This window comes from Sapajus apella, unplaced genomic scaffold, assembly GCF_009761245.1.
Source record: "Sapajus apella isolate SASKATOON/1434 unplaced genomic scaffold, GSC_monkey_1.0 scaffold38, whole genome shotgun sequence".
NCBI lineage: Eukaryota > Metazoa > Chordata > Mammalia > Primates > Cebidae > Sapajus > Sapajus apella.
In genome coordinates, this window is record NW_022436978.1 from 13,173,667 (window position 1) to 13,193,869 (window position 20,203).

The following is a 20,203-nucleotide window of genomic DNA, read 5'->3' on the forward strand; positions in this document are numbered from 1 at the left end:
CAGTAGCCCTTTCTTAGCCCTGTGATTAGTGCGCTAAAGAGAACTCTATGATTCCTCTACAGACATCCAACATTTGCTGCCTCTGTCATTTCTATTCTTCCTGCCTCTCACTCAGACAAAAGAAGAGAGCCCCCTTTGAAATACATTTATTAGAAATGACTCCAGGGCTTGCTCCTCTGTTTATTTTAATATACAAGACACGGAAACTACAAAAGCCTCACTTACTTATCTAGTGGTGCTGGAACTTGGGTCCCACCTCCAGTAACAGGCCTCCAAATGATCTGAATGGTGGCCAGAGAGTGACAGGGATCAAACATGAAAAATAAAATAAAATGTGCAGTTCCAACACTCCACCTGGCCTGGGAGAAAGTGTTTCCTCTTTTCTGCCAGGTCAAATCCAAATTCTAAAGAGCGTGCAGTTTCCAGATCAAATCCCTCCTCCTCCAGAAAGTCTTTGTTTTCTCTCTACTTAACTCCAATCCCAGCTAAAACTAACGCCTCTCTCCTCTAATGACTACAAATTCCTCAACTCTACCTCTGAGTGTTTTTGCATGTCTATCTCCAATAAAAGTTTTCTGTATTGCCACCAGGCCCATTCTCCCAAAGTGTAGAGGCTGTATCTGGTTTAATTCAACAAATATGAAGATAAAATTTGCCTACAAAAATGACATAAGGCAGATATACAAACAAGTATCATACAAGAAAGACGCTATTAAAGACAATAAGACAGGGACAGATAAAAGATTCCAGGACAGAAGTTAAGCAAGTCTGCGTCAGATGTGAAACAAAGACCTACAAACACAACATATTGCCTGAAAAAAATGGAGATAGCTAACGTTAACTGAACATAAATAACAAGTCAGGCAGGGTCTTAAACATTTTTGGTAATAACTCTTAATCCCCAAAGTAATCCTTGAGGTAGGCACTGTCATTACCTTCATTAGGCAGGAGGACGATGAGGCAAAAGAACTGCAGAGAGTCCACGTAACTTTCCTAAGCAAATGGCATCGCTTTCAAACCTCGACCAAGACAGCCCAGCTAACGTGCTTGACCACACTTCCACAGAGGACCACCAACCTCCTGCCCAAAGAAACAAGGGCACGGTACTTTCTAGAGCTCAGCCAAAGTAGGGCATTTGCAAAGAAACCAAAGATGTAAACGGTCCATACACCTAGGAAAATGTAAGGGTAAACTCATGCTCCAGGGATCTGAGCTGCCTTTATGGAAATAGGAATCTCCTAAAGTTTTAGAGGGAATGACTGAAGCTACTAATCCAGCTGCAGCCTTTTCTAATTTACCTGACTTCCTCAAATTGGAACTTACTCTTTGCTGACAGTAGAGAGGCTGAACGTCTAGTTGTACTGTATTTTTTTGTGAGAGACAGAAGTATGATTCTTACCTTGACTACTAGCATTAGAAATGCTGATGCTACCTTCATGATGAATCCACGTGCACTTTCCTTCCAGAAAAGGTTAAAGGCCTTTTAGCAGAAAAATACCAGGTGTGAAAACCAAACTTGAATGGTGAAAGATATCATCTTGTGGCCGATCTTAATGGCACTTAATTCTCAGATGAGGGATTCTGTAGTAAACAACCACTTGATTCTGTGCACAACATTTTTAATTTCATGCCCTGCTAATCACACAGCTGTTAAATTTCCCTTCCCATCAGTTGTAAAAAAAAAATAATAAATAGAAAATCATTGTAATAATAATTTAAAAAACAGTTGGGCCTCAAACAAAATTTAAGCCCTAATGAATTTTCCCATCTAGAATTAATAATGTAGTGGATGGTGAAATTGTCCGGATTTAGTTGATGTGAATTTATATTACAATGTTTTAAAGTATCAAAATGTAAGGCTCTGAACATCAAAAGCTTCTGACATGCTGGCCACAAAACATGGTGGCCACTTCATCCTTATACTAACCCGGCAGCTGATAATGTATTCCAACAGATTTTAACAACTTATTTTCTTCCACTGTGCCCTTATCTCTTCTCAGCCACAACAGGCACTATACACACAGAAGTGCTGGCCAGACGTGGCACTGCGGACTTGATGATTCAGAGCCTGAAGAAGAGAAAACCGGTGTGTTCATATTGTAAACACGTCAATCTCACCAATACAGGGAAATGAAAAGAGGCTATCTTTAATGCTGCGAATACAAATGAAAGCTAAGGAGTAAAGGATGGAGGGCGATGTAAAAGTATGAGGAGGAAGAGAAAGAGGAAGTCCAAGGGAGCATGGCAGTGAGAGTGAGGCCATGGTGCAGGAGGGAGAAGCTAACGGCCAGGAAAGAAAATTCCAGAAGGAAAGTGGCAAAAACGATATCTAATAAAGAAAAAGACAAATGCACAAAAGGCAGTAAAATAAGCATAGTCAGATGGATCAGGGTATCAGAATCTTCAAAGGAGATATTCTCATATTTCTATGTATCTCTTTTCCCATAACCTCAGCTATAAATACTTTAAGAAATGCCTAGCATAGTTAACATACTGTCCCTTTATCTGGCATGATTCTACACTAAATTTCATTTGCGGACATCCTTTTAGTCTTCAAAAGGAATGTTCAAATACCTTCTCCTTCAGGAAGCCCCTCCTTCATGCTCATGCCCACAGAAACCCTCCTTCGGGTTCCCACAGCCTGCTGTCTGTACATCTCCTTTATCATACTGTACATCTTGCTTGGTGCAAGAGCTAGTTATTTATGTGTTTATGTCCCCTACAGAATAGTGAGCTCTGGGAGGAAAGGAAATACATTTAGCCATATTTTTATTCCTTGGTAGCAGACCTAGGCTTTGCAGAGTAAGCACTTGAGGAATAGACATGTTTTCTTAAGAATACCTAAAGGTGTCAGGCGCAGTGGCTCGCGCTTGTAATCCCAACACTTTGAGAGGCCAAGGTGGACAGATCACTTGAGGTCAGGAGTTTGAGACCAGCCTGGCCAACAGAGGGAAACCCTGACTCTACTGAAAATACAAAAATTAGCCTGGTGTAGTGGTGGGCACCTGCAATCCCAGCTACTCAGGAGGCTGAGGCAGGAGAATCACTTGAGCCCAGGAGGTGGAGGTTGCAGTGAGCTGAGATTGTGGCACTGCACTCCAACCTGGGCAACACAGTGAGACTCTGTCAAAAAAGAAAAAAAGAAAAGAAAAGAAAAGAGGGGAGGGGAGGGGAGAAAGAGAGAGAGGAAGGAAGGAAGGAAGGAAGGAAGGAAGGAAGGAAGGAAGGAAGGAAGGAAGCAAGCAAGCTAGCTAGCTAGCTAGAGGATGTACCCTTTTTAGGTATTTTTGTGATAATAAAAACATAATTTTAAAGATTTATATAAATTTAGCCATAATATAACACCCTATGCCTCCTATAAATGGCAACCACTACTACTATTTCATGGCTCTTTTCAAGTGCACATGAGAAGTTCAGAAAGTAATATTCAAAATCTTTATCACAGTTTATCCGAAGAAAATTATAGTATAAATATAACATTATTCTTCGACCTATGCATACAACTATTGGTATGAAAATCATTTCCAGAAATCTGTAAGAGCTTTCCTAAAATCCCCATATCCCATGAGCTCCACCCACCATTCCATATTTCATTAAAAACAAACAGCATTTCTTTCATACCTCATCTTTAATGGTAAAGCAAATGAGTCAACTGAACAGAAATGAAGAAAACATCAACAATAATTTCCTACTAGTACCACTGTATTTCCATAGCACTTTATATACCTGCTGTCTCATTTGATCTTTTTCATGGGCTTCTGCAGTGCAAGGAAATGGAATAATCACTTTAGAGACAAAAAAACTCAAGTCCATAAGATGCGATTTGTCCAAGAACACACAGCTAGTAAGAGGTAATGGCAAGATGTGATTCAGGATTCAAGGCTTTTCATCTAGATGTTTGTTCATTTATGCAAAGCTGTCTCCCTTACCTAATAAAAGTGTTTACCAGGCATAAGAAGTGGAAGATGGAGACTCTAAGACTCACATAAATAAAAGGTTGTCTAATTCAGGCCGGTGTGGCGGCTCATGTCTATAATCCCAGCACTTCGGAAGGCTTCAGTGGAAGGATCACTTGGGCCCTGGAGTTCAAGATCAGCCTGGACAACATAGTGAGATCCCATCTCCACAAAAAGAAAAAAAAGTTATATAATTCAGACAGGGCATCATATGGATTTCATGAGAAGAAATAGAGAGGTGGGTGGGAGAAAGAAGGAAGGAAGGGAAGAAGTAAAGAAGGGAAGGAGAGAGAGGAGGAGGCAACGAAGAAAGGAAAGACTTTGGACTAAGATAGCCAGTTAAATATCCTGGAAAACAGAGGTCTTGAACTATGCTTTAAAGAAGTACTAATAAACATAAGGCCACAGAATGACAGTTTCAGCATCATCTGGGATTGTAACACAAATTCTCCCATGCTCTCTCAGGCTTACTAACCCATAACTTCCAAGGGTGGGATTCCTAACTCCGACGCATGCCGGGTTTAAAAAGTGTTCCTTCAAAGTTAAGGTAGGACCTGGGCAAATAGCAAGAAGGTAACAGACATGTACAAGGAGGGGGGAAAAGTGACACCAAAAATAAGGAAGCCTAGAACCCAGAAAACTAGGTAGAACCCATCAAAATATGTCAAGCAAAGGTCTAGAATAATGGGTTGAAAAAGAGATGTTGTGAGGGACTGGGTCTAAAAAGCTATCATAAAGTCCTATGTTATGGTGGAGACGGCCGGAACGTGGGCAGAACAGTGCAACATAAGCATGTGGACTCTAGAGGAACCCAGATCAAGTTTTAGGTCTTAAGGGGAGAAAGACATATCAACCTAAAGAACAAGAGTATACTCAGGCAATTTGAGACGAGAGTTACAGGGGGTTCAGAGGCTCTTCAGAGGAGAACCTCATTTACAGCCTGGAGACAGATGAGTTCAGCAGACAGTCAAATAGGGAGAGGGACAAGGGAAAAGCTCAAGTTGTAAAACGACATGATCTATTCAGTACCAGCAAGGCACTCTGGATTCACTGTCCCCACGTATAGATGAAGAGATGAATAATCCTGACTCCCTTGGGTAGCTGAAGGGATTAACTAAGGAAATTTGACATGCAAATTCTTTTTTTTAAATTGCATTTTACGTTTTGGGGTACATGTGAAGAACATTAAGATTGTTGCATAGGTACGCACATGGCAGTGTGGTTTGCTGCCTTCCTCCCCATCACCTATATCTGGCATTTCTCCCCATGTTACCCCTCCCCAACTCCCCACCCCCCACTGTCCCTCCCCTATTATCCCCCACAGACCCCAGTGTGTGATGCTCCCCTCCCTGTGTCCATGTGTTCTCATTGTTCAATACCCGCCTATGAGTGAGAACATGCAGTGTTTGATTTTCTGTTCTTGTGTCAGTTTGCTGAGAATGATGGTTTCCAGCTTCATCCATGTCCCTACAAAGGACACGAACTCATCGTTTTTTATGGCTGCATAGTATTTCATGGTGTCTATGTGCCACATTTTCCCTGTCCAGTCTATCATCGATGGGCATTTGGGTTGGTTCCAAGTCTTTGCTATTGTAAACAGTGACATAAAAATTCTAACGACCTGCCCAGCATGGAATAAACACTCTTTACAGCCCACTTACTGCCTCTCTTTCCCTTTTGGGTCAATGCAGGGTGAAAGAATAAAAAATATTGAGCTGTCTCTGCAGCTAGTAGGTCAGCTGCTGACTTTAACCATGTTTTCTCCTAATATGTTCTCAGGGCAGCCAGCTAGAGTTCTTGTGGCTGGCAACTTTCACCAGTAGGCACATTCTATTTCAAGAGCTGAGACTCCTTCAATTCCTGCTTCTCACTTTTACTTGGTCAGAGGGACTGCTGCTCCTCAAGTTTGTTACCTCAGATGTGGCTTGCTTTCTAGCTGACACATAACCATTTCTACAGGCAAACGTGCTCTAACTTCTTTCAGAAGAGGACTGTTGGCCATCCTTATGATGGACCAAGTTTTACTCTGAGATGACCTGTGTTTAGCAGAAGCACAACTTGTTGGATTATTTTACACAAATTAGTCCAGCTGGTTGGCTGGAAGAGGTCTTCCGACCCGTGTCTTCTAAGTGATGTTAACAGTGGTTGCTCAAAGTAAAAACAACAAACCAGGTCTACGGTCAAAGAAAGCAAGATGATTGCTGTCCCACGGGACTTCCTCAAAGACTGGGCATCTTAACCTACATTGTCTGAGAGAGCACCAGAGGATGGCATTGTCCAGACTTGTGTGGCCACTATTCCTGAGTGGTGTGTCCTTGGACTCATCTTTGTGGACAATGCATCAAAACACACTAGGTTAAAGCAGGGTAAAAGTAAGGCAGGGTTTTGCCCAAGGTTGACCTCCAGAGAGACTGTGAAGAGATGCTTCTGTGACATTTTCAACTTCCCACTCAGATCCCTTCCCAGGGATTCCCCTCCTTCCACCACAAGCCCACTCGACTTCCCACTTCTCAGTGCATGCTATTTTGGAAAGAATCTGCTAAACTCAACAGCATTAGATTGGCACCTCTTCCGTTGTTTATTCTGTTTACTTGGAAAGCATCTCCCTTTACTATAATTCTACGCATTCAAGGCCAAGTCACTCCCCCCATAAAGACTTATTTGATACCTGCCCTTCACCTCAGTGAAAAAAGATGGTTCTTGTTTTCTTTTCAAACTTTCTCTGCAAGTTTCTACTTTAACTTGTAGTTGTTTGTGTGTTGTCTTGCCTTCACTAGTCGGTATACCCCTTCCCTAATACTTTCATACCTAAACTCAGTCTCACAACATACAGGAAAGCAGAATAGGCAGTTATAATTATAATCACAGTGTGGAGACAATGTAGCTGTGTAGTTAAGAGGGAAGCTGCTGGAGCCAGGCTACCTGAGTTCGAATCCTGTCTTTAGCTATTATACCATTATTATGTAATCTTGGGCAAATTATGTAACATCTCTGGTTCGCAATTTTTCATCTGTGAAATGGTGATGATAACAGTACCTGCCTCAGAGGCTGGCTGAAAGGAATGAGTGAGGTAATGATCAGAATGCTACCTAAATCAATAGGCATTTAGTAGAAGTCCCAGAGAATCTAGAAACGTCCATGTCAGAATTTTTCAGATTTACATCATTTCTTTCCTTCAATATGCTATCCTTCAAAATTGCTCATCCATTCATAATATTTATTAAGCTCATAAATAAGCCAGGTGTGACTCCAGGCAACTGGAAAACAAGACAGACGGGGCCCTGAATTCAAGATCCTTCTACACTCTAGCAAGGAGAAAAAGGAGGCAGAAGGGGTTTGATGCAAAAGTTAAATAAACAGAAAAGATGGCAAACATGCTGGTTTTTTTGTTTATTCTCATGTCATACCCTCCAGCCAAATGATTTATTATACTATTCTATTTTGGCCAAAACTATACTCAGAATGCTTTCTGTTTTATTTACAACTATATTTTTAGAGCTCAACATTTGTTTAGAATGCTTGCCTCATCTCACCAGTTTCTTCAGAGAACGAACAAGGAATCACTCCGGAGTTTTGTATAAATATCTTGTACATGGATTTTGGATGACCCCTCCCCAACACCGGGCCTAAATCTAGGTGCCTCCCCCAAGTGACTGACATGTAACTTAAAAAAATATATATATATTCTTGACTCAGCAGGCAACTGCTGTTTCTGGGCTCACATAGCCTCTAAGAGATTTGTTACTAGAGGAGCATTTTATTGTGAGAAAGAGTTCAGCGTCATTCATAAAACTATAGACTTAACCACTCTCTCCCTTCTGGATTTCAGCTATTAAAAGAGTTCAATCTAATCCCATAGTTTGATTCCTGAGGAGCTTTGGAAATGATGTTTCAGCATCTAGCGAAACAGCCATTCACTTTCTTTCCTGTCTTTGGAGAGGTTTTCTATCCATGAAAAATACTTTCTTCAATGTGATTTTTTTTTATGTTCATACATAAAGGCTTTTTGTTAGAGTCACTCACTCATGCCCCTTAATCATTTCTGTCCTTCTTACAGTCTCTACCTTGGTTTGTAACTCACAACTTTTTATTTTGCTGCTCCACCAGGTCTGCAGACACATAAAGATATGCCATACAAAGATAATCATGGTGGTGGTTGCACACGTATGGAAAAGAGGGGAGACACCTGAGGATGGAAAGCAACAGAATAAAAAGTTCAAGTTGTGGGCGTCCACGCTCCTCCCCAGAGTGGTTATACCGTTGATGAGAAGCAGTTGAAATTCCAGCCAAACCTTTTAGCCTTACCTTTGTCTGTATTCACTCTAAATAATGGTATTTGTCAAGCTGAAAATCTAGAAAGTTGGGAAGTTTATTAAAACTAAAACGATGTAAAGATTAAAATCAGAAACAAATGAGGTCTCATTTAATAGATCTTATCTCAAACGGAAGTATGGAGAATTCTTTTCCACTGAAAGAATGTCCATAGTGTCCAGGTTAGCCAAGATCCATTGCCACAGTTGCCCACTGAATGCTTGTGGGGAATAAGCCACTGACTCTAGATCACCTAAGACAGTGATACCAACAGGTAGGCAGGTTAACCAGTAGAACCTTTACTTAAGTGAAACAGTTTCTAAAACTCTAAATTTTAACAAACCAATAGCAGAACTGCTTGGTTTGAAGGGCCCGGAGTCCTCATTGCCCACCCCACACTCCATCATTGGAGCTTCATTTCTACCCAGAACCCTTGAGCTTCTTAGAGCATAAGTTTAAAAATTCACTGATCTAATCTAATTTCACCCTTAAAAATTCTTCAGAAGATACTGAGGCACAGAGATTAAGCGTGATCCACAAACTAGTGAGTAGCATGGCCAAAAGTCCTCCCGAAAGAAACCATGTTGCCTTTTTCCAAATATATAGTATTTATGTCCTAAGACTCTGCCCTTTTAAAGGAAAAAGAAGTTAGGATAATCAATGTGCTGAGAAAAATTAAAAACTGTGTCCAAGTTCAATGAATGGACGCTAGCAAATGAGGACATCTAACATTTTGGGAAACTCAGCTTGGAGAAACTAAAAAAAATCCGTACTGTAAGTTAAAGTTTCATTTGATGATTCTACAGTGAAAACAGCAAAATTACAGTAGAGAAAAAATTTTAGCTACTATCCACAAATGTGGCAGGCACAAAATCAAGCCACTCTAAAATAATGTAAAATCCATTCAGTTTTAAGTACAGCAAAACATAGCAGCCTTTGTGTGAGGTGTGGGAGACATGTAACTCAAATGTGCTCCTTGGGTTAGTAACGTAAGCTAGGAATTCACGAAAAAAGTGTGAGGAGCCTAAGAGAGAGTGTTGAGGAAAAGACATTGTGAGACACATTGATAGAAGAGTCATATGATTAACAAACTGTCACATCAAACTTTTCTACAACGTGGGAACACTTTGACACTTCATATTTTTAAGACTGACATTTTGATTCATTACTGTAAATAGCACTTTGGGTTAAATATTGTGACAAGGAACAGATCATATATATGTACATATATATGCACTCTATATATTACTTGTGTATATTTTTTCTAGCTCTGTAACATTTTATAATATATGAAACCTTTTCCTACATTGACAGTTTGAGCCAGTATGTAAACAGGCTATTTCACTCTTAAAGTACCCATTTCTATGACAAGTAGGCAGATGGACTTTCCTCATTTCTGAGTCTATAAAGCAGAGGGATTTCAAGAGTAATGGAATGACTTCTAAACAGATTCTGAAAACTCCCGGCAAGTGATTTTACCAGGGGCATTTTACCTTACTACACCTGAGTTCGCAAAATCATTATGACGAACATACATAAAACAACTCTTCTGTCTTCAGGGTGCTCCCAAGCTACTGGAAGAAACACACACACACATCCAAAATTCTAGAGTAAAGCAGACAGGTTTGAATTGAGGAAGGTGCAAAGTGATGCTTTTATTTCCTTTTTTTTCTTTCTGTGTGTGTGTGTGTGTGCGTGTGTGTGTGTGTGTGTTCACTGATTAATGTTCCCAGGGACATTGTTCACTGTAAACTGATTCAATTAAATTAAGCAAAATATGGGTATCAATGGGGCTAAAGAAATTTAGAAAGTTTACAAGGCTGGTCACATTCTTAAGACAAACTTTCTTCTGAAAGAAAGTATAAAGATAGTGTGTGGTTTCCATCTAACTTCAAATAATATAATTTTCTAAAGTTTCACTTTACCTGAAACTAAAAGAAAAGATAAAATATCCATTTCTCCCCACTAAAAGCCCGTGTCAATATCAACTTTTCTTTGATAATTCCAAAATTATGATATACTTTGAAAATATAGAAAATGTTATTTTTAAAACAATAAAACCAACACACACAGACACACACACAAAGTACAGACATAGGCCGACATGCATCTTTCTCTTACGTATTCAACTTTCTCTCTGGACATTATGTCATTATTATTCAACTTGCCCTCCTCCTTAAAAGCCTGGGAAGGTACAAGAAAGAAACATGAAACCTACATTTAACAAGATGCTACATTTACTACAGATCAGCTTTGTCTCCATACTAAAATTTAAATCAAGCAATGATGTTCTTCCTGGGAATATACACTAAAAAAAAGAAGACTACTCAACATTTGCATTGTTTTTTTATTTTTTTTTTCCGGAAAGAATGCAGAATGTTGTCAACAAAACTCATCTAAATCCTAAAAAAGTTAGGAAAGTATGATGAATATCATCTAATGAATGTGGCAAATACAGAGAAAAACCTACAGAACATCAATATCAAACAAAATCTGGGTTTTGGATGTAGCACTCAAAAATTTCTGCACCTTTCTTTTGAAACCAAAAAGAAAACACACACACACACACACACACACACACACACACACACACACAAACACAGTGGTCTAGTTTTATTCTTAGCTAAATTAGTCAATTCATTTGGGGCAGAGTGCCTTTTTCTTTATATTATATACGTACCTAATTGTGTTAAAAGTTAAAGGAGCCTTACAAAGTAGTTCAAGGCTTATTTCAAATCAAGGAAATTAAAGAAAACAGAAATGCAGTATTTTCCTTTAGTCTGAAAATAAAAAAGCTAAAGTGTTGACCAAAGTATACCACCATTTAAACCTGAGACCACGCAATTCTTTTCCCAAACTCTTCAGGAGGTAGATTACAACATAAAAAGACTGAGGACTCCTCAGGAAAGGCTGAACCACTGTCTATGAAATAAGACCTCTCCAGTATGGAGTGGGGGTAATTAAAAGTAACATTACAGTATTTGGAAACAGAAAATCTAAATGCAAATCAAATCTCCCATCACTTGCTCCTAGAGGTAAATTTGAGCAGTCGCTTGACTTTTATTTCTTCATTGTAAAATGAGGATAATAGTAGACAGTGTATTCGGTTTATGAAAAATAATCACACATGAGAATTCTTAACAGAATCTAATTTGATGAGAACATTGCTCCAAAAAATCATTAATTGCCAATTTTCGCCAGCAATTACTAAACATTTTTTAGAGGTCATTGGAATCCAACTAAGTTCAACTCAACAAAAAGTTACTGATACTCATCCTGTGTTTAGATCTCTGCCAGGTGCCTGATTACAAGGTAGGGCAAGAATATAAAGTAGAGGGGAGGAAGGCCGATTTAAGTCACAATTTCTGCGCCCAAAGTCTCTGTAATCTTGTGGTGGAGACCACATTTCACATATAAACTATTGGAAAAATACTTGATGTTATAAAGTACTCAAAAAAAAGCCTAGTAATGACAATGAATCGCTCTTGTGGAAGTTTTAGGTGAGGTCTAACATGAGGTCAGAAAAGGGTTCAGAGCAATAAAGAACACGACATTTTTCCCCCCCAGTACCTTTAAGCACTCGCTTCTCAAGGAGCCTATCTGTGAAATCTGATAGAAAAGTTCTCCCCTAGAAAAGTTTCAGTGGATGGACATTGCTGAGTGGCACCTTGGCCATTTACTCTGGACATCTTACTCCCCCTCACTTTCCCACGCCTGCCTCTGCACTGAGACTGTCTCTATTTCTTCACCTTCTCTGCCCACTCCCAGACATGGCGGTGTCAGCCCATCCCTCCGCAGCTTTCAGGGCTGAAGAGGGCGCTCAGGCAGGGCTCAGCGCTGCACAGCTGGAACATCACAAAGCAGGGAAACAAGACCTGAGCTCCTATCCCAGCCTTCTCTCTATGCACTCTGTGGCCTTAAGCAAGTCATCTCCACACAATGCACCTCACCCTCCTCACACATCAAATAAGAGTATGAGACATTCGCAAGCCCTTCTTGCTCCTGAACATCCAATGTCTGTGCGGGATCTACAGTTTCCAACAATTTCCAAGTGGCAACTGGGGGCTCGCCAGTCACACAGCTCCCGAAGAGGCACTGACGTGACCACACCGACAGTTTCTATTGTGGGGAAGGTCAGTGACTCCTTCAGAAAATAGCTGATCTAAACAGAGCCCAAGGAGTGTCATGGCAGCACTGCTCACAAGCTGCCAAAGGTGGGGAGGAGAAGCAGCCAACATGCGTGTGCAGCTGCCGCATTTCAGAACAGCACTCAAACCTCGTTAATGTCATCTTGCTTAATACCGAGTCCCATAGATCATAAGCTATTTTTACTGTGTATTTAACAGATTTGTGTATCATCTTCCCTGCCAGAATTTTCACAGTCCAGTACAGAAGACTCTGCCATCACCGAGCCTCAAGACCTGAGGCCACCCAAGGTTAACTGAGGAGAAGGAGGCAGAGGGAGTAGCAAAAGTAACAGAAGAAAAATGACGACGAGGGAGAAAATAATACACACTGAAGTCAAGGTGAGCCAGAGAAGAGGCAGAAGTAAGATGTAGTAAGTGCAAGTAAAAGCCAATGCTACAGACTCTCAAGAATGAGGCAACCAGGTTGCTACTCTCCAAAGACTCAGAATGTATGTGTGGAAAGGAAAGTGGAAGAGCTCAGTCTTCTCTTATACTCAGGTGACCACAGGTCCCCCAACGCCAATTTTGATCAGAGCTTCTGTGTATTTTCACAGTCGCTACAATCCATATTTAGAAGAGTCATGCATGGTACTCTGCAGAGCCCTACACCCGTGTTCTAGGAGGAAAGCATCTATCCACTACAGAGTGCCTTTCAGGGCTTACAGGAAAGGGCTTCAGCTAAATGTCCTGTTTAGAAACAATCTGACTCCCTCATGGAAGGATGGAAATTCTAGCATTTGAGGACTGACCAAGCTAAACGATGTGAAAACACCTGTCACAAGGCCTGTCACATGACAGACTTGCAATGAATGTCTACTTCTTTCCATCTGTTGAATACAGCAGCAGCACCACATGTATCACCTTTATTCTTAGTGGTCTTCATAGAAAGAAGGACTCCAGACAAAGCCTCTTGAGTCCTAAGAAGAGACTCAGGTGCCAAGCATCTCTCTAATGCCTGGTGAGATGAGGGCATGATTTGCAGACTTGCCACTATGCAGGTATATTTAAGTAAGTCATTTATTCCCTGGGGTGGGGGAGCTGGACTAGATAGCTTTGAACTTCCTTTCCAGTTTGGAAAATTTTTAAGCCTCTAAGTCTCATATCCATCTCAGAAACAAGGAATAAGCAGAGAGAAAAACTGTGAAGAGCATAGTCATTGCTTCTCTACAGAGCACTACGTCTAGGGCCCTGTACCAGGAGCTACAGGCAACTCAGAGAAGCAGAAAGTAATCCTTAAATTAAAAGCTCTTACGATATGTATGAGGGATCAGATGGGGTGGAAACATGAAAAGATGACAATACGAAAGAAAGTTTAATTATAAAAAAAAGTCCATTGCTAAGACTGAATTCCAGAGCCAAGGAGCAGTCAGGGAAGACTTGCGTGGGAGAAGAGATACATGCTGGTTCCTCACGCAGGAAAGCAAGGCCCACACAGGCAAAATCGTGGGGGGCACATTTTATAAGAGCTGGCCCTCTGTGGCAAAAGGGTGATCGATATCTGGGATAGTCAAATCCCTTATTTATGTCTTATATTACTTTAACGTCCTGTGTTTCAGACACCAAAGAGTAGAATAATAATGTCCACACCACCTATCTTCATCGTAATGCTTGCTCTGTGGGTAGTCAGGAGAATATAAAATAAGGACAGGACACTGGGTCCTAGGCATTGCTCCACGGCTGCTACTCAAGTTCCAGGGTTTTGCTAAGTGGATAAACTGGCTGTGGGATAAGAGACTAGAGAGCTTCGGCTACAGTTCTTGAGGTTTTCTGTGAACGATCATGTTCAAAGCTCACATTTTGCAGATAGAGTCTAAGATTCACCAAAAGGAAGTGATTTCTCTCAACTACACATGTCTGTGATTGATGCCCAGTTCTTCAGACATGCCTGATACTTACCTGCTTCTGAGTCCTGCTGCAAGCTGGTTTTGGCCTGCCAGAAACTTAATCTTCAAATCCTTGTACTATCTTATCACAGTGTAATTAATAATCTTTCAAAGCCAATTTTTGTCCCTGGTTCTATAAGAAACCAACAATAAGAAACTTTTCCGGCTAGGCACAGTGGCTCATGCCTGTAATCCCAGCACTTTGGGAGGCTGAGGCGGGTGGATCACCTGAGGTCAGGAGTTCGAGACCAGTCTGACCAACATAGTGAAACCCTAACTCTACTAAAAATACAAAATTAGCTGAGTGTGGTGGCACATGCCTGCAATCCCAGCTTCTTGGGAGGCTGAGGCAGAATTGCTTGAACCCAGGAGGCGGAAGTTGCAGTGAACAAGATGGCTCCATTGCACTGCAGCCTAGGCAACAAGAGCAAAACTCTGCCAAAAAAAGAAAGGGAGGGGAGGGGAGGGGAAGGGGGAAGGGGAGGGGAGGGGGGGAAGGGAAGGAGGAAGGGGAGGGGTAGTTTTCCAAATTCTGTCTCTTTCAAAGTATAATTACTGAGCTTACACATCACACCAAGTCTTGATTGGCCCTGAATGAAACTTACCTCCACAGTCCTGCCGGTTCCCTCCTTCCATTTCTTAGCAAGCTACTTGCTTGTAGGTGTTGAGTAAATGATTTCTAGGCACGTTGGTCTGAGAGCCACAGTTCACGGACACTCAGCCAAGAATCTTCTAAAACATGCCCTGTTACCTCTGACAAGCCTAGGTGTGCAATCCGCAGAGCAGGCAAAATAGTTTCGGCCACCTCCAAATCCATCAAGCTTTCTACTAGACGAGCTGAATGTATAGCAAAGGAGAAGAGGCATAAAGGAAAGAAGAGGAAGAGCAAAGGGCATGGATTGCAAATTGGATGAACAGCCATGTTTGTGAGCTTAGGAGCACTAGTATTATCATTCCCATTTTACAAGTAAGAAATTTGCAGTACGGCAATTCAACAGCTGGCCAAGGGCCTCACACACAGTCCCTGATGGAGCAAACAGATCTCAGTTCTGCCGCCTTTCAGGCTACTGCTTTTACCACTGTGGTAAAAGGTCGTATAGACAGAGTCTCAATACCTGCCATCATGGGGCAGGCCCATTCAATCTACTCCAGAGGATAAGAGGCATCTGGAAAGAAAGAGCCACAGAACCAGGAATGTCTGAGTGAAGGCAAGGCAGAAAGATTGATGAGACAGCACTGTGTAACTCCAGAGGCAGCCCAAGGCACATATCACATGGGAACTTTTAAAAATCCCTTTAAACACACAAAGACTCAGATGCCAGCAGACATTGTGATGGCCCCAGCCAGACAGCAAAGGCATATTGGCACCATTGTAATTTGTCCATTCACCAATATGCGTCCCGAAAAGCACCCATATGCTTTCTTTCAGTGTCCAGATGCTTTTTTAGCAAGGAAACCAAAATATTTCATTAGTTTTGAGTAATTAATAATCACTTATTTCACAATAGTCACCCTCATTAAAAAACAAAAATAACTGATTAAGCTGCAGGATCCTGGCTTTCAACTCAGGCTTTTTAAATTAAAAAAAATAAATAAATAAATTCTTCCCCTCGAGGAACTGAGTAATAGCGTAAGGCAGCCAGTGTGGAAATATTCACAAAGCACTACAGGGAATGAAGAGTTATCACCCACAGCCCAGCATTCCTCTTGACTGAGACATCGTGGTTTAATGAAAAGAACATGGACCCTGGATCAGAAAGACTTAGAATCCAATCCCAGTTTGACCCCTTCCGCATAGTACTTCTGAGGAAATGAAGGGTGTTAAAAAGATGAAGACTGCTGGTTTCCTTCAATCCAGTCTTCCATTATTCCCAGGGATTGACTTCACAAGATCCTCCCCCAGCTGGCCCCCACTATCTCAAGGCACAGTACAGCATGCCCCAAGAATGCTGGCAGCGTGCCAGTCATTGTCAGCATGCCATGGCATAGCCTTGAAATAGGTCAAGGCCCTAAAAGAATGTTTCTCAAACACTAATGAGCACATGAACTACCTGGGGACCTTGTTAAAATAGAGACTCTGATTCAGAAGGTCTAGAGTATGATCCAAGATTTTCATTTCTAACAAGCTCCCAGGTAATGCTGATGATTCTGGTCCTCAGACCAAACTTTAAGAAGCAAGGGCCTTACAAGTGTCAAGATGAAGTTAGGAAATAGAATCTTTAAAAGCAGAACATTTGTGCCCGTCTCATTGGGCTGTGATAAGGATTATTAATCAGATGAGCGATAATATTTCTATATATTGAACAGGACACTGGTATTTCATTTACCCTCACAAAATTCCTGTTAAAAGGGTATGGTTTCAGCCAGGCACAGGGGCTCACACCTGTAATACCAGCACTTTGGGAGGCTGAGGCAGGTGGATCACCTAGGGTCAGAAGTTCAAGACCTCCTCTCTACTAAAAATAAAAAAATAAAAAAAAATTAGCCGAGTATGGTGGCAGGTGTCTGTAATCCCAGATAGTGCAGAAGCTGAGGCAAGAGAATCACTTGAATCCAGGAGGTGGAGATTGCAGGGAGCTAAGGTCACGCCATTGCACTCCAGCCTGGGCAACAAGAGTGAGACTCCATCTCAAAAAAAAAAACGGTATAGTTTCTATTTTATGGACAACAAACCTGAGACTCAAGTAAATCATGTACTTTATCCAAGGCCACACAACTAATCATGCAGACCTTCAAATACAGGGTTATCTGCCTGTCAAGACTATCAGTATGTGTATATGCCAAAGGGAAGGTGGGAAATACAGGTAGATCTATTGTAGATTGCCAGTAGAAAGCCTAGTTCTTGTTTTGCCATAGTTCTCAGGGAGCAGTGAACCTGCTGCGTAAATTTTAGTAAGTTTTGCCCCTTCTAGATGCCCCATTTTTGCATCTGCAAGGTGAAGGTATTGCCGCTGACAAGCTCCGAGACCTCTTCCATCGCTGACACTGGCTTTCACTCTTCTGGCCCCTACATACACTCACGGTGGGTCATCAAGCGCTAAGTTTTAGCTTCACACATGTGGCAGTCATTACAGCTTGGCAGGATCCAAATTCTAGCTGCTGACATCTGCATTTGTGCTGATCTGGGTGCAGTCAGAAGTTATCTCTGTTAAAGGTCTCATGCTCAATATAACAGGGGGGGAAAAAAACAAAGCTGATGCCCCAAAGCACTGGAATTCCAACGCAATTGAAAACTCAGTATGATCAGGGCACTATGACCCTAACTGCTCTTTGTCTCCTAATCTCACTCGCCAGATAAAGATATTGAGAGCACTAACCTGACAGAAGTTTGAAGAACAAGAAAAACACAGAGATATGTATAATGTGTTTCATATGATTATCTAACATTTTTTAATTCTACCGTAAGGAGCCAGATAAACATGTAGTTAATGGATTATTATATAAAGTGATTCATAATGTGTGATCTTGTCCCTCCCTGAACTCCCGGAGTACACATTTTCTGTATTCCTCTGGGGCCCATCTACCATTTTCTACCAGAAATTTCCATGATTTATGAACTTGTATCATTGCTCCTATTTGTTTTCAATGTTATCTCTGGAGGCATTCACATATTTTGGAGTAAATATGGATTTAAATCAAGACTTTGTATTTATTAGCTGTAAAATTTTGGGCAAAATTATTCAACCTCTCTGAGCACCTACAAATGGGAAAAACGATTTTCTATTTCATAGGATTATATACAATAATGTACTAAGATGTCTAGCATTTAGCATATTCTGGATTAAAACTGCATTTGAGTGCATGAATGAATGAATGAATGAAGTAGACTAAGAGTTTCAATATTAAAATATCACTTAGTAGTTTGAGACACATACACGCCAAGAGTCATGCTACAAAATGAGCCTAACACTCAGAATACAACAAAAGGTGATCTATGGGGAAAGTCCAACAGCAAAAGGAAATGTATGTCACTCAAATGTCATCTCATACTTCCTATATAGAAAAAAAAAAAACTGTTGCTTAACTCATGGATGGCCTTCAGAGAGCATCTACAAACCTTCTAAACTTGTCAATAGCAGTTTCTGAAGTTCCTCATTTTCCAACTATTTCAGAAATTCATCTGAGTTTCTGCAAATTCCATAATCATCACGTCTGCCCCAAACACAGGCTCATGTGTATGCACATGCGCACACAAATATACACACACATACACCAAGAGCTATTACTTTGTGCCAGGCACGATGGCTCACACCTGTAATCCCAGCACTTTGGCAGGCCAAGGCAGGTGGACTCCTAAGATCAGGAGTTCAAGACCAGCCTGACTAATTTGGTAAAAACCCATCTCTACTTAAAAAAAAAAAAATGCAAAAACTAGCCAGGCATGGTGTTGTGCACTTGTAGTCCCAGCTACTTGGGAGGCTGAGACAGGAGAATTGCTTGAATTCAGGAGGTAGAGGTTGCAGTGAACTGAGATTATGCCACTGCACTCCAGATTGGGTGACAGAGTGAGACTCAGTCTCAAAAATAAAGAACTACTACTTTAGATAGGACCCTGGACAGAAAGGGATGTCAAATTAAAAAATATATAAATTTAATAAAACAAGGCTGAAAGCTGTAAATACACAGTTTAGAAAGTATGAGTAGTAGAACTTACAAGATGACCATCTCAAATCAGAAAAACGGGCTCTGAATTCAAGACCTGGCTTGGCTGCAAATTCCCTGCGGGTCCTTGGGCAAATCTGAAACTCATGAAAATCGGAGTTGTGGTTCATGTGACATCATCTATACCACCCTCCTCCTCCCATCTCACAGATGGAGAAAGTGCAGCTCAGAAAAAAGGCATTCACTAAACTCATAGCAAATTAATTAGAGCCAGGATTTGAACCTCAGACTTAGCAAACTGATTTCTACTCTTTGAACCTCTGTACTATGAGGATCAAGGTAAGTGCTTAGGTCCAATGGTCTCTAAGTAATCTTCTATCAGATAGATAACAATCACTACACTCTTCTCACTCTTCTCCAGACCTGGAAGTCCCCACGTACATATGAGTTTCATTTTGGCAATGATTATACTAGCTGTTTCCCAGTCCCAGCCCACTCCCACAAGAATAAGGCAGAAGGGCCTGAAATAAGAGAGAAGGGTCCGAAAGAGGGAGAGATGCTGCTATTAATGCTGCATAGCGCAGCAACAGGGAATTGCAGGTCTTGAACTAGACTTCATTGCTTTGGCTATGATTCTTCTGCCCTCTTGCTTGTTAAATCCCTTATCTGTCTTCTCTTTTTTAATGTTCCCCCACTATGTGCTGTGAACAGCCAGCTAGGAGCTCACTCTCAGATTCCTATAATTCACTGGTTTAGAAAAGGGCAGGAGGCGGGTGGAGGAGAGTGATGATGTCAGCGTCAAATAAGCTCTTACAGGAAGAACTGCAAGGGAATCCACAGTCTTTTAATAAACATGAGAGCAGAAGCCAGCCAGAACCCTCTGTGCCACATCTTCATGAAATTAATAAAGATACCTGGAGTCCATCTAAGTTTTAAGGACATCTCATGTCTCTATGCTAAAAATGAAATTGGTTTTCCCTAGAAGACAATGGCCTTTTAAAAACTCGAAAGAGAAATGACAGTTTATAGAAGAAGATTTCTCTACTTAAAGAAAGATACCCCAGCTACTCAGGAGGCTGAGGCAGGAGAATTGCCTGAACCCAAGAGGCAGAGGTCGCGGTGAGCCAAGATTGCGCCATTGCATTCCAGCCTGGGTAATAAGAGCGAAATGAAAGAAAAGAAAAAAGAAAAGAAAAGAAAAGAGAAAGAAAGAAAAGAAGAAAGAAGAAAGAAAGAAAGAAAGGAAGGAAGGAAGGAAGGAAGG

General features: G+C 41.1%; 1 protein-coding gene across 15 annotated transcripts in view; it reads right to left on the reverse strand.

Annotated features, from left to right (window-relative positions):
* LPP (LIM domain containing preferred translocation partner in lipoma) overlaps window positions 1–20,203 on the reverse strand; it is a 733,292-nt gene that overhangs the window by 512,420 nt on the left and 200,669 nt on the right. Inside the window, exon 1 of one of the 15 annotated variants that reach the window (XM_032298542.1) lies at window positions 1,400–2,869. The exons of 13 other annotated variants lie outside the window; for them this stretch is intronic. In XM_032298542.1, coding sequence (XP_032154433.1) covers window positions 1,400–1,438 — 39 coding nt within the window. In that variant the 5' untranslated portion in view covers window positions 1,439–2,869. Of the gene's footprint in view, window positions 1–1,399; window positions 2,871–20,203 lie in introns of those variants that run through there. One more of the 15 variants, XM_032298543.1, reaches the window with a different exon arrangement.